General features: G+C 36.7%; 1 protein-coding gene across 1 annotated transcript in view; it reads right to left on the bottom strand.

Moving 5' to 3' along the window:
• The window catches only part of AGBL4 (AGBL carboxypeptidase 4), a 494,372-nt gene that overhangs the window by 435,473 nt on the left and 42,779 nt on the right, over positions 1-16,120 (bottom strand). The window contains exon 3 of the mRNA XM_053470228.1: positions 72-196. Coding sequence (XP_053326203.1) covers positions 72-196 — 125 coding nt within the window. The remainder of the gene's footprint in view (positions 1-71; positions 197-16,120) is intronic.

Below are 16,120 nucleotides of genomic sequence, written 5' to 3'. Positions count from 1 at the left end.
TATATATATATATATATATATATATATATATATATAAACTAAACTATATAACTAGCATATTGGGTTCCTACCTGGGATTCTTTCACATTCTCCACTGTAAAGTTGAACCAGACTCGAAAACGTGGGTTACAGGTATCAGGACGGATAAAGAGGTCATATTCAAAATCTGAGATATAGTCCACTCTTCCAAGGTTACCTTTATAAAGAAACGAAAAGTAAATTATGGTATAGCATTATAACACTAGTGTATTCTGTATGTGATACTCCATAGGTAAATTAGAGCAGGATTAACCTCTACCAATTTACCTACTAGCTAAGGCCGGGCTTGTATGGGTCTAGTGATGTATTAATGAAGGGTGATACTCTATGTCCGACCCAGGGCAGCTCCCTCCAGTCACTGCCACCCAGGGAACTGGCTCTGCTCCTGAGTATTGGGAGCCCTCATCGTGTGCTGTCTCAGAAGGTTGGGTAGCACAAAGAAGAGATACTACAGAAGTCTCTCCCAACTGAATCCCAGACCTTCATAGTATGAGTGGCTCTAGTTGGATCTCTGATTTCTCCAACCTACCCATAAAGTTGCCATCTGCTCCTGGTAATGTGGGAAATTCTCTGCCTATACTAGAATACACAGCAGTATATATTATAGGGTGAACAGCCCATAGTTTTAACGGCTCCTACACAGTCTTACATTGTCTCCAGAAGCAATATTTGCAATAAATGCAAATGGAAAAATATGTGTACCACCCGAAAAACCCTAAAAGACCAATTTACTTCTGTATTGATCACAGATATTAACACTTTTTGTGATAATCTTTTTTTTTAAGCCTTGCAACCAAAATATCACCGACTGTGAAAAGAAGAAATGAGCGGGCGTGCTCAACACATGTTCATGACAAAGGTGGGCATGACATGATTTAAATGGCACAATAAATAAATGAATTTGGGCAGTGGTTGGTACTGGGTATATTTGGCATGTTTGTGAATTGGCAGAGCACCACTAAGGCTATCCTTCTTTGCCGCCACAGTACCGCTATAAAATTAGTGCTCAAGCACGTATAGTATCTACTGGAATCATTGTATGGATGCAGTTACTTACAACTCCTTTACTACATAAATAACACATTTAATTTCAAATAGCAAAGCTGTGTTTTTAAATGCAAACACAACCCCAAGCCTCTATAACTTTGTCAGTTATTATTAACCTTGTAAACTATGATTTGCATATGCCTATTGTACAATAAAGTGAGCTCCAATCACAGTATGGTTACCGAACAACACAGTTCTTTTATGCATCTCACAGGGCCCCATTCTATACCAGGAGAAAAGCAGATAAAGCATTTTTCTTCTTTTAACTCCCAAAGCTGCCAATTAACATTTGAAAACTGCCCAATCTGCTTTTCCTTTCACACGGAGTGTTCAGCGTAAGACAAAGTTAGCTCATATACATGTAAATATTTGATGCACATACCTGTATTGTATACACATAATATGCAGACAGGGAGATTTGGTTGAATGGGAGGAAATTCTGCACATTAAAGGGAGACATCATATTAACTTTAATACAAACGATAGCTGAATGGTCCCTTTAAATTTTGCAAACACATGGGGGGGAGCCTGCAAAATCCTCCATATGCATTTGCCCCTTTCCAACCCTCAAGCTAAATGCTGTATAGAAGGTGTGTTCCACCAAACATATCTCCCTACACAAAATATTTAATATAACCAGTTGACAGTTATTTATGTAACTGAGTAAGGCGTTTAGAAGATGAATATATTTTAGTTATGTTGTTTAATTACTAAGCATGTTGTTTTGCTGTATATACAGATGCCCTAAAGAGGAACCCTTGAGAGAAATGTCCTCCAACACAGATGCGCTTCTGGTCACCTATCAGGACCTGTCTGCCACATCTACCCAAAACATATATATATATATATATATATATATATATATATATATATAAAATCTCCCAAATATACTACTTATGAATCATAAACTTCAGAAAAGCAACCACCCCACACATTTTTGTGGATGATACAATTCATTACATAGAGGATCATATCATTTTCGGAATGAAATAATAAAGTTTAATGTACTAAAGGCTATTATTGTTGCGCTTTGATCGAGAACGGAATAAGCTACCAATTAAAGAACGTTTGCATATTGATAGTTACATCCCGTAATTGCTTTCCGTGGTTCTGCTGATGCGTGCTTCATTCCCCAATGAGTACGATGAGATCAGCACAACCACACAAAACCATTAGAGCCCCCTTATCAACAGGCCGCTATCCATTATCCTAAATGGACAGCAGTGCAGTTGAAAACAGGAAGCTTCAAAGTAATGGGGTTAAAATGGATCCTTATGCTTGATAAATAATGCATATAGGAAGAATCTGAAAGCCCATATAGTTCATCACAAGATGCTTGCAAAATGAGCATCTAAATGCTTTGTAATGATACCTTATTCCCAGCTCAGTTCACTACTAGGTATTTCTGACTCAATATACATGCAACTCCCACCCATAGCTTTTAACATGCTGCCCTTTTAATGTATTCTAGCATTTATTAACCCTTTATGAGCCAGAAAGGTGTACAAAAAGAAATTGGACCAATTACATTTTATACCATTGTGACAACCTGGGCATTAGAGACTCAGAAGGGGATGATCATTAGTTTGTTGTATATCTATAAATACCATTACAAAAGTTATGGTGGGTGAAGGTGATGGAAAACCCTTCCACTTAAAATTATCAGGGTAGTAGAAGCATTGTTAAACACTCATCTAGAGGCACCAGACGGCTTGTTTTTTCCCCTCAGAAATCTCATGGTGCTGCCACAACCACGAGGGATTCTGGGTAAGCACATACAAATATGGTCAACAATGATCATCTTTTGCATCTATACCTGCTTTATATATGGATCCCTAGAAAGTAATTGCCCGCTGCACCAGACAGTCTTTAGATAAAAACCGGGTAAAAGGTGCAGTAGCCAGATCACCACTCATGGACAGCTGTTTTTTTTTTGTTTGTGCTTCATTGTGAAAAAAAAACAGAAAAAAGTGCCAGTGCCAGTGCCAGTGCCACCAGAAAAGCTGGACCTTTAGGGGACCCGGTTCCACCATGGCTTTTCAGTGTCATGTCCATAATCTGTTTGTATAAATGAATTTCAATACAAAAAATATATCAAAAAGTAAAAACACGCATGTGCTGTGAAAAAAAACAGTGCAATCACGTGACAAAACTATATGCAAAATGCTCCCAGCTGGTGTAAGAAAAAAAAATTATCTGTATAAACTACACATTAAGCCAAAAAGCTGGGCTAATGCATACAAAAACAAAAAAAAACATGTAGGAGTCCAAGGTGCTTATCAGCATGTAACACATGAAAGGGTGCAGCGTGCTTAACCTCACGCTTACACCTGGTGCACGGCACCCAGTTCTGGACCAAGGACTGGGTACCTAAAAACAGCTTCAGGGCTTCATGCATTGCCAGCCCTAAGGACAAAGGACCAAGCTTTCCCTCCTACACAGGTACTCACTTGATGTCAGCCAAAAAGAGCAAGACTGCTTTATCCTTAATGAGACTCATCAGCATAACGTTGTGATACTGGCACCCACTTGAGGCTTGGGGAAGCATTAGAAATACCATTACATAAGTTATGGTGGGTAAAGGTGATGGAAAACCCTTCCACTAAAATTAAAGGGGGTAGTAGAAGCATTGTTATACACTCATCTACAGACACCAGACATGCCAGAAGGCTTGTTTTTCCCTCAGAAATATCATGGTGCTGCCACAACCATAAGGGATTCTGGGTAGGCACATGCAAATAAGGTAAACATCAAGTGGAAGGGTTTTCCATCACCTTTACCCACCATAACCTTTGTAATGGTATTGCTCGTGCATCCCCAAGCCGCAAGTATTAAGCCAGTATCCCAACCTCATGCTGATAAGTCCTGTTAAGGACAAAACAGCTGTCCATGAGTGGTGATCTGGCTAGTGCACCTCTTACCCAAGTTTTGTCTAAAGGCTGTCTTGTACAGCGGGCGATTAATTTCAAGGGTTCCATGTATAAAGTATATATAGAGAAAAAAGGTAATCATTGTTGACCTTATTCGCATGTGCTTACCCAGAATCCCTTGTGGTTGTGGCAGCACCATGAAGGAGAAAACAAGCTGTCTGGTGTCTGTAGATGAGTGTTTAACAATGCTTCTACTACCTCATCGGATATCTATAAGCTTTGTTATATTAGCCCAATATACCTGGACAAACCCCTTGATTCCTTATTACACTGCCTTGTGATAAACAATAGAATGGCTCAGTCTTAATCACCCAGGCATTAGGGATTTTGTTGGACAAGCATGACTTCATTAGCATCGCCATAAAGAATCAGCTCAGTGTGGTGCCTGAGCGGGGAAATTCATCCAAAATCACATGAATACCATTGGAAGCCTATCGGTCTATACAAAATGAACAAAATGAAATAAAATCAAGTTGCAAACCTACACTATCGTATACAACACTGGATTTTATGAAAAGTCTGTGGGGCTTCAAACCCTGATTATCTTAAATTATTTGGGGATAACGTAAAGAGATCAATTTTAGTGCACAGAAGTAAAGGCAATCATCATAGCAACCAGTGGAATATTGATGAACCAGAAGAAGGGGAGACTGCTGATCACAGTAGAAATTATGGACAGGACAGGGTCTGGAATTCTCATCTTATATATGCAGGAATAAGCATCTTATTTAAAGAAAGGCATCAATTGTTTGCTTCACTGATTCTTTGAAACATTCAGGGTAACTGACCCTTTAAAATAATAGAATGAAGGAAACAAGGCTTTAATCACTAACGGTAAAACTTTAATACCCATTATATTCCATTTAAGAGTCAAAGTGTTACAAGCTGAAAGTTTTTGCTTGATTTGTTAAAAAAGTTTATGCTGTGTAGACCTTTTGTGCATTTAAGATAAATTATAATTAATAACCCTATATAATTAGCTGTAAGAAGGTATCCTGTGTAACTTTTATTTAGCTATTTAAATCTATTTCCATATATTTGAATAAATTACATCCTAGAAACCGAAGATACAACATTCCACCCTGGACATGTTGTCAGCCGTGCTGTGTAGTATGGTAAATGACAAGGTAGTGTTTGCATTTGGGTAGCGGTAACACTGCTCTGGCTTTATTTGAAAAAATAAATCTATCCCAAGCAATTCCTTCACAGACTGCAATGAAAAAGAAAAATGATATACAAAACGGTGATACATTCCATCTCAGTTAATGAATGTGGCCCAGTATATCCCATATTCTTCAATTACAGTCTATAAGCAGATTGCTATTTAATTACATGTGATAGTAATTTAATCAAATCAATGGTATTGAGTTGTTAGATACGTCAGAAGCAAATCTGGGAAGTCACGGAGGAGAATCTCTGGCTGGTGGCATTGAGGACGCCCCACTCCCTGCCTACTCCCTGCCTACTCCCCACCTACTCCCCACCTACTCCCCGCCTACCTCCTGCCTACTTCCTGCCTACTTCACCTCCAACCCCTTTTCACATTTTGCAGAGTGTGGGGCTAGCCCCGCATGCAGCATCAGCAGACCACCCACTGACATCAGTAGACTGGAGCCTCAGTGTTCCCAGGTATGATCAAAAGGCATACCTGGGACATTTCTGTCTAAACTTCTACAGAGCTCATGCTCCTGCCCAGCAGTCTACAAGATGCTCGATTCTCAGCAGATCTGGCCTTATCCTCTACCTACGATATGCCAGTCTCTTCATACTTTCATACTTACACCAACATATCTGTGATAGGTGTCTTTTTGCACATCAGACTCAAACGGGAACCAAACTAATGGTCTACTTCCTGCTTTGTAAGTAAGGAAGGTTTCATCATTATCTGTACTTAGGCTTAACTCTTAAACCACCAATAACATGATTAACACATGAAATCTTTAAAGTGGTTTTGGCGAAAAAGCCCATTCAGAAGATAGCCGTACTTATAGGAAGGTTAACATATAAAATATATCAAATAAGTTGATGACAAGTAGCTACCCAGAAAGTTTTGGGCTTAAACTATAAATCTCCCAAAATGTAGTTAAGAAATAAAGCTAGCAAGGAAAGTAGTAATAAAGAACACTGTATATGCTTTGCAAACCTAACATAAACCACTAGTTACATGCAACCATTTTTTTGACCATTAAACCACTCTTGGCAACAAAACACTTATAAGCTCCGGTTTTTATCTCATGATTGCTGTAAAAATGCAAATGTGTTTTAATTGCCATATTTAAATATATATATATATTTTTTTTAAATATAAAACTATTTAAAAAAGTATATTGCATGTAAAATGGAAACAAATGATAATATTTACTTTTGATCTTTAAACACTTTTGCGTTCATTAAAAATAATGATAGATTACAAGCATGACAGTCAGTGGTGGAGGTTTCATTGAAGTCTCTGCTCGGTTTGTTTCTATTGACCGCTGAACTGGAAATCTGATATTGTTTGCTTTTAATGACATGAAACTAATAAAATGTAGCTTTTGTTTTATGCAATTTAAGCCCTTCAATTAATTTTGAATGAAGGTTTGTAGGGAAACGGAAAAATACAATTTTCTGACATAAAGTTCATTTGACTGCATCACAAAGTGATATCCAGTATTATGTAGGAAGTAGAAGCTTCAAAAAAAGGATTTACCTTCTAAACTATAACAGTATGAACTATTGGAAAAAAGGAAAAACATATAAAATAGCCTAACCGATTATTTAGTAGTTTGGAACATCATTCATCTCTATTTTGTCACTATTTTGTCATATGTTTCCATCATTGTATTCTGTAGACATCATTCCTCTCGGTAACTTAAAGACTGTAAAGGTGTTTTTCTTTTAATGAATCAAATGTTTTTTTTTTATGTCAATGGCATTTTTTTGGGGGGGGGGTATATTTTTCAAATTATTTGAGCAGGGCCCTCCTTGCTTTTGTTTGGCAGTCCGAATTGTTATGTGATACACTGCTTGTTATGTCCTGTTTACTCACTGTACAGCGCTGCAGAATATGATGGCGCTATATGAATCAATAAATAACAATAATGATTTATACAGCGTAGGATCCAACTTCTTAATTTTAATTATATTAAACCCTGTTTAATATAAAACAAGCAGAAAAAGGGCGGCATTGGTTCCTAGACATAAAAGATATGGATACAGGGCAAGCACAGATTTACCAGGAATGAAGGGAAAGCAATTATTGGTAGCATATAAATACCATCGTTGTTGGCAATGCTGCACATAGTCTAAATTATATTACTGAGGGGTAATAGTTATGTTGTAAGGTATATGTTGCAGATTACCAAAAGGTATTATGTAAGATGTATCTGGCTGTTTCACGACTAAATTACCCCGCTTCTTTATGGGTAGCAGGGGACAGAAAGACTATTTTGTGAAAGGTCTACAGCACAACAAGAATTAGTCTTGCAATCACAAACCGGTGAGCGGAAAATATAGACCTGTTTAAGCCTCCCACAGAAGTCACACATTTCTCTTTCCTGGAGAGAATTTTAAGATGAAAAGTAGACCTTGAGGGTCTTAGACAGGCCCGAGGCAATATAAAGAGAAAGGTCAAACACTCTGCTAAAAAGGAGCGCTATCTGCGGAACAACAACTTATCAGTGAGCTCACAGTCCTTTTTATTTACAGTTATTGGTCCCAGAGGTAGTGCACTTCAGTGCAGGGCGTGATTACTTTGTAATGAGTTTGCCAGGAATGGGAAAGGAGACTCTAATTTGTAACAATGTGTTGTTCCCTGAACATGAACTTTCTCCGACGTCTGTGCCCCAGCAACAAGCAAGTGACTAGCCGGGATAATGAGCAGTGAAACCGCAACAGTCTGTAAGAGACGTCTGCGGTGCTCAGTCATAAGAAAATCGCTGGGTAAAATGCAAGGCTTGTCAGCGCCTGAATTTAACGAGGAACACCAGAAGCAAATTAATGATAATTACAAATTATTTGGGGCTTTGCGGTATCACAGAATATATTTAAAGCTCACAGTAATGGGCATAGTATGAACTGTGTGTACATAATCTTTATTTCTAGTTTGCATGTGGCTAAGATATCAGAATGCCTGGAAAACAATTTAATAAATACAAAAAGTGTGTTATGGGTCCCACGTTAAGGGAGCTTGGTTGAACTATGCTTGTGTCTGCAGTTAAAGCACCCTAGTCATCAGTCAAAGATCTTGATAAGCACCAAACAGTATCATATTTGAGTTTAGGTTCAACTGATTATCGGTTGTAATTTGAGGAGAAATCTGTAGACCTGTAGATCTCCATAGACATGACCATGAACCATGCTGAGATATCCTTCCAAGTTCCATAAATGAGCACCTGCACAGTTTAATCAGACTCTGGTTTCCTAATTATCTATTAATTCTCATCAATTATCCAATTTTGGGTTAAATAAATACTCTTGTAGAACATTTGTTCTATTCAATGTCACCAGCTCTTCAATGTTTACACATGCAAAAGTGAACAGGTCAATAAGAATGCAGTCAACGACCATAGACCAGGAGTATAGAACTTGTGGCACACAGACCAGGAAATCAGTATATCCCTCCTAGAACACAAGTGATTTAATCATCGTCAACCATTCTGTTTGTGCTCTAAAAGAGTACCAGATAGTCACACCTCTTCCACAGACACAAAAATATATGAAACCTCCTATTAATAAATGAACACCTTGATATGTACTGTCACAGTTGTCTACTTTATGGCAACTAGTTGAAACGATTGCTCCCTCACATAATACGGTATATTCAAGTATTTCCTTGACAACATATGCATCATCGCTAACCTTAAACAGTCTTCATTAGGCACTGGTTTGCCCAATGTCATGTTATGGCCGAGGCTGACTAGTAGGGACTCTTTACCCTGCTGGGAAACCTGGTTCCCTAGTACGCCACAGCTCTCAACAAACTGGTAGGGGGATATAAATATATCTGTGGAAACCGGACCTCCATAACATAATTTACAAAGAGGGTGCTGTTGGAGGCATGGCTAGATGACAGGGCATTACCCAGATCATTTATGAGACTTTGTGACCTAATGATTCCTCTTTACTTTAAACAAGAGAGGTCATGCACATATATTTTTGGTAATTTAACTTATAAACACAGTGATAAACTCATAACCAACAGACATCCTGAGCTCCCGAGGAACACTTTAGAGGAATGCTACATAAAATGCAATGTTTGCAATATACATGTTTTGTTAATTTTGTATTATTTTTAAATATTGGTTGTTTTTTTTTAGAAGAAATGCCAAAGCACATACTCTTTCCATTAAACCATGGTGAACGGACACACAGTATATTTATTTTCTTAAACAAGCATCACAGAGACTGCTCCCCTGTTGCTGTCATAACGTTTACAGGATTTGAAGCCTATTTTTTTTTATCCTTACCAGCAAAATCTTGACAAGGAAGTGATCGGACTTTAATGGCACCTGTGCAGCTTTCTAATCCACAAACATTCATTCCAATGCAGCTGTCATCGTTCTGATTGACATGAAAATTGTAATGGTTTCTGTGTGTTTTTTAACCTTTTGGACTTTTTGGTGAGTTCAAAATGATAAGAAATTATTAATATTCTTCTGATATAAATAATGCAAAACCTTATGCGTAAAATCCTCATTATCTAATAGCCAGCTTTGAACTTTCATTAAAGATCGGATACCATAAAGAACATTCAATAAAAGATGCATTGCCTTCAGTAGGATATATTTCTAGCTGAAACCATGTATGTTGGATATTTTTTCAAAATATATAAAAAAAAATGTTTTCAAGCAGATGCATTTAATCAGAAGTTCTCACATAGGTCCATAAAAACACATTTTATATTCCGTCATGTTGCTTACTGAGGGAATTAAAGTGGTTATCCCAGCAACATTTCTTACACAGCTGACTACCCTTTGTAGAAATATATTTCCAGATATTCAAGTAATCTTTTATTTATGGGATTACAGAGTATCCGGTAGTGAAAGTGAGAAGAAATAGCTACTGTGGTCCATCTAACTAACCAAGAATCATGTGGAGATGTAGTTTTATATGGTAAACACGCAATGGATTGAGAAAAACTTGAATTCCAGTTAACAAATAAAGTAGAGATGAAATGAGATCTGTAATACTTTGATTATATGTATCAATATACATCTATTAAGACAGACTAGACTACATAGGTACTTTTTATTTATTTTCTTTTTCGTCTTTTGAGATAGTACACCAAACCTCTTTAAATATTGGTGGTAGCATTGTTACAAAGGGCAAAGAACCTGATTGCCTTGAAACCAAAGATAGTGACCTGGGAATTCCTGGTTCTCTTGAATGCGAAGGGAAGTCATAGCCATAACCTGGCTGCTACTGATGAGGCCGTAGCAAAGTTTTAGTGACCGCCATTATGTCCTGTCGTACTTTGTCCCCATACATACAGTATATACACACTATCCAGCATATCTATGAGAGTCTTTAGTTGAAGTTGATACATTTTATTGAGTCAACATATAAAAGATGTAAAGTTGCAAAAGTTTTCAGGACCTCAGAAACGTTTCCCATAGAAAAGGGCTTATGTAACTTTACATCCTTTTCATATTTGTCCAATAAAAGGTATCAATTTTTTTTCAGGCAAATTTGGCAATTTCCAATTTTCTTACGCTTACACATACAGACCCAATTTCCCATACACACAGCAGGTCTCTTCTACATTTGATCCATATTCTTCCTAGTAGTCCTGGTATATGACAACTCAGGATGGGAGTCCTATGAAACCAGGCTATGTTTGAGACCTTGGTTTTAAAAAAGGACATATAGTCATTAGCATTACAGGATAGGTTAGTTGATTCCATTCATATAGCAACATTGCTTTTTATGGAGATTTATGGCTTTGTCTTCCTAATCTTGTTTATTTCTAAGTTAGAACACTTCTAAAAAGGCAGATGTGACCTAATTCAAACACAAATGTGAGTGACATACAACCTCAAAAACAGCAAATCTAAATATATTTATTAGACTGTAAATTAGCTGCAAAGACTATAATGAATTGACATATATGCAGTCTGAAAATATCACGTTTTCTGTTGATTGCATTAGTTCTGGATTAATTGTGCTCTGTCTTCCAAAAACATACTGTTAATTAACGAAACAACTGAACAGAATACAAAGTACAATTATATATATATATATATATATATATATATATATATATATATATATATATATATATATATATATATCTTCATATTAGATGACTAGCCCAAAGCGTAGCTGTCAGAGGCAATATAATATACATATAAGGTGCATTGCTAGTACTTACCTACTACAAAATATAATGCTATAAAGTAAGATCCATTTTTATATACATAATGTTTCATTACATTATGTAAAATCTCTGAGAACAACGTTATTATTGTAATTAATATACTGCATGGATAAGTTTGTAGGTTTTTTAAATGTGTAAATCTATACTCAAGAATGAAAAAAACATTACATTCCACCAATGCTGCAGAGTTTGCGGTATCTAGCATCTCATACATCTATAGGTAAGGTTAATTTTGCAGTAAGTATCACAATAATATAAAAAATTCTGATATATGTCACAGTAAACCACACCTGTTCACATTAAAATGATGCAAAGTATTATATTTAGAAGAAGAACACTAACTTATTAATAGACGAACAAACAGAAGGTGTATGTGCAGTTGATAGCAGTTTTCTGGACTAGCTATTAAAATATAGGAAATCTATTCTTCACCTAATGCATACACGCGCTACCAAAAATGTATCTTTTTTTATAATTCAGCTTTGAGTATGAAGGCTCAACTAACTCTATACTCCTTTCTACAATTTCGGCAAATGATCATAGCAAACTGGTGTAAAATAAATATGAAAATGAACTTAGAGAAATGTCATGTTACGCATTTGGAAAATAGCGTGTTGCAACAGCAAACAGACTACATAACAAACTTTACATTAAGGGGATACTCCAGCCATCAAATGCACATTAATGCATATGATGGCTGACATGCCCTTTACATTTTGGTTTGGTCCTCTTTTTAAATGCATGCATTCCGCCATACACGTTTGCCTCTTTTCCCCTACCTGGCTGCTAGGCTTGAAGAAGATGTGTTTGGTTGAACACATTTCCTGCTTCCCAAGGTGTATGCATGCTATACCCACCGCCATTGGGGTCTAATGACGGCTGGTGCAAGAGTACAAGGTGGGTCTAATGAGACCCCCACATGTGTGTGCAGAAAGCACCCCCATTGATTGGGGCACTTGGGTGTCCATGTAACATAATTTATGAAAATAAATAGCAGATCAAGGTTAGAATAAATGACTTAATTATTAAAATGTTGATAAGTGAATACAAGAAATGGCAGTCTGTTATAAGGGTTTCTTTTATTGGTGATGCTATCTTGCAGGACATTGGAGTTGGACTATGGAAAAATACATTGATTTAAGGTACAAAGAATGCCTCAGCAAATAAGATGTACTTATGTTACTAACAGTATAAACCTGAACCAGGATGTATACATTCATTATTTAAATATATTAAAGACGTTTGAGTGACGGATCATGGGAGAATCAGATTGTTCACAGATTATATTAAAGTATTGACCCCAATATATACGCTATATCCTAACATTGGGATGAATTTGGGAAATGTTAAAGTACGTTTGGTGAATTTATCATGTATGTAGCTTTTATTAAGCCAATATTATATGGTTCCTTGTGAATAGAAGAAATAAAAGTTTTGTGTTCAAAATTGGAAACAGGTCTCCAACAAGGGCGCTAGAGATTCCTTAGTCTGTATAACACACAAGGCACTAATGATATAGTAGACTTACTAAGGCGTTTATGTCCACTTAATACACACCGAAAACAGGGAGTTTACCCAGGGAATAATTCTCCGCAAGTTTTGGAGCCGGAGGCAATTTTTTCCTCCATTGGAGCAAAATTGGTTATGACTCCAGAGTTTGTTTATTCTCTTTTAATGCTTCCCACTTGATAAACAGTGGGGTGATTTGGGAATAACTGAACGACCTTGTTTCTATATTTTTTTAACCTTCTAGTTTTTGTTGATTTCCTGGTTTTATATATTTGCTCCGCAGCGGATCAACATTAATGCAAATCTATATAACAATTAAACAACAAAACAAGCAGTCAAGTGAAAAAAATGCAAACATATTTGTATTTGCAAACAGTGGAGACTAATTGGTGTAGCAAAATAATAATAATATTAAAATAAAGTTTAAAGATATTATGTAAAAAAGCAATTATATAATCAGTTGAGTACAAAAGTGCAACAAAGTAAAATAATAAAAAAAACATTTGTAATAAGTATTTTATTGCAATAAATGTTACAAATATTTAATTAATATGCTTCCAGCATTTAATATTTAAAAACTGGCTGTTTCTGTTTCCTCTGAAAATGCTATATTATTAGGTCAGATTGGTATAAAACGGGTATAAGGAAGATCAGATAATTAGCTGGGAAGGATTTATTTGTGATTGATATTAAAGTACATTTGGCTCCATGGTTTATTTTTCTGAAAATAATGTTTATCTGGACCATGATAGCTGATGGTCTGGTGACATGCATCTCAGACAGGTGAACCCCCCCCCCCCCCTGAAATAAGGATCACTCGTTTCAGTTCCAAAATGGGAGAGAGGATCTTTCTCCTGACCTGACCTTGGTAAAATTATGTCCCAGGATCAGTCCGTGTCAGTTGGCTAGAGACAGTTTTCTAAGTCTAAAGTATGTCTGCACCCACTTGAATGTAGTAAAATGCACTGAAGTCCGTGCAAAATGGAGTTTAATATCACAAAATGTAATTCTGGAGACTAGAGAGTGCCTTTAAAATAAGATTAGGCAGCGTGTTACAGAAAGTTATTTTTGTTATTATTTCTTGGCATGCATTTGCGTATAAATAAATATAGAACGCATTTATGTAACTACAGTAACCCTTTTCTTGAATAAGTGCCATAAATGCTTAATACCCATTCCCCAACCTGTGTTAACGAACAAAGGTCAGCAACATGATAGCCTATCGGGTCACAAACTAAATATTGTGAGGGGCCCAGGCAGCAAACATTATTAAATGGAAATTTAATACTATTCAAAAACTTGTTATCTTTAACCTTTAAATGTCATATAAATGGCAAAGGAATGTGAATCTCAAACAGTCAAACATTTCATTTTTATGTTTTATTTTTCTACACTTGTAGATATACCTTGGCGATGAGAGAGGGAACGGCATGAAAATGCCCATCCACCAAACCTACATCAAACCCAATTTAGACATGTCTGGAAAAATGACAGAATAGATTGTCATAGAAACATTGGAATCAGCCTCCCACAAAGTTAAACTGGAATACTGCCAGTAATGCTGTTATATTCTGATGACTTAAAAGCACTGTTCTGCCTACTATCTTAATATAAGTCTGCATAACTAAACATAATGTAAAATATATCATTTCTAACACTTTTTAAGAGTTTGGGAAATGATCAAGATGACATAAATGATCGTTAACCCACATGTGGGCAGAGGAGCAACTCTGAACTTAAAACATTAGTTTCTACTAGCAACATCTCAAGTTTTAGCTCACATCTACCATATCAAGAAGTGAGGATACTTTTCTCTGAAAGAGAAGATCAGCAACCCCAGATATACATTATTATTATTATTATTATTAAAAAACAAACCTTTATGATCCACATTAGAGGATCCTTCTGATGCAAGTGTGAAAGGAGGTCCACATCAGGGATCTCTTGGGATCCATCCCAAGTGTAAAGGTGATTCTAGATGTGGAGCTCTTTGCTGCCTTGTGGGATAAAAAGGGATATTTTACTTGAATAATGGAGATTTTACCTTAACATTACTGATTCCATATATATTAAATTTGTTTATGAATAATGTGTAAAATACCCAAAACACAGTTGAGATTAATAGCCTGCCTTACATTGTATATTTTAGCTGTCTTGTGCTATTACAGAGAAACAATATCTCCATGCATGTAACTAATCCTGTCCCAGAAACAAATGGTAAAGGAAACTTTCTCTGCAAGAGGAAACCAGGAACCCCAGACATATATGCCAACATGTATTGGCCACAATAATAATGTCCAGTTGGAATTATTGCAGGCATAAGGGAGCAACGAGGTCCATGTCTGGACTCATCCTATCACTTAGGGTTAGCCCCAAGAGATCCTAGAAATACTATACAGAAAAAAAGGTTTCAGATTAACTCAACGAGGAAGGACAGCCGCTTAATAGCCTGTCATATGGTGCATCACCAATAGTAGTATTTCACCCTTTGGGTATCTTTTGGGGTCCAACTCAAGTGGAAAGGTCCAGACGTGAACTTCCTTGCTCTCTTGTGTCTACTAACTGGATACTGTCTGGATTCTGCTGATGCGGCCTATTAAGGCTGAAATCTGTGGGTGTTGGTTTTCTCATGTAGAGGAAAGATGTCTCACATTTTGGATCTGGACGGCTTTTCTGGCAGTGATGGATTCCATGTCAATGGTGATATTTGTTCAATAATAGTACAAGAAAGGTAGAGCTTGAGATGCCCCTTAATGACTTTGCCTCAAACATTTTTTGCACAGTATATTACCCCTTGGAGTCCACTCAAGGAAAAAATTGAACCCAGATGTGGCTCTGCATTGTATCTAGAGGGATACCAACCAGATTCCACTGACAAAGCGTATGAAGGACAAAGCACATGTCTGCGGTTGTTGGTTCCTTAGCGCAGAAGAATTGTTTCTTGCATTTTGGTTCTGCCTGGTATCAGACTGATATATCAATGGGCATTTTTCATCCGTAATGGCACAAGAGTATCACAACTTGAGATGCTCCCAAAGTGGGGATGCACTGCGGGACAAGATTTTGAATGGCTGTCCATCCGTAGTAAGTTGATCTCAAATATTATTTGCACTGGAAAGATAAATGAATCATTTCACCCGTCACTTGTTATTTCAGAGCAGACATCTCATATTCTATTCCTGTTTTACGGGTTATAAATATACACAGAGAAGGTATAGTTGTATTTGTGTTTTAAAGT

This window comes from Spea bombifrons, chromosome 6 (assembly GCF_027358695.1).
Source record: "Spea bombifrons isolate aSpeBom1 chromosome 6, aSpeBom1.2.pri, whole genome shotgun sequence".
NCBI classification, from domain to species: domain Eukaryota; kingdom Metazoa; phylum Chordata; class Amphibia; order Anura; family Pelobatidae; genus Spea; species Spea bombifrons.
This window is presented reverse-complemented; position numbering and strand designations above follow the sequence as displayed.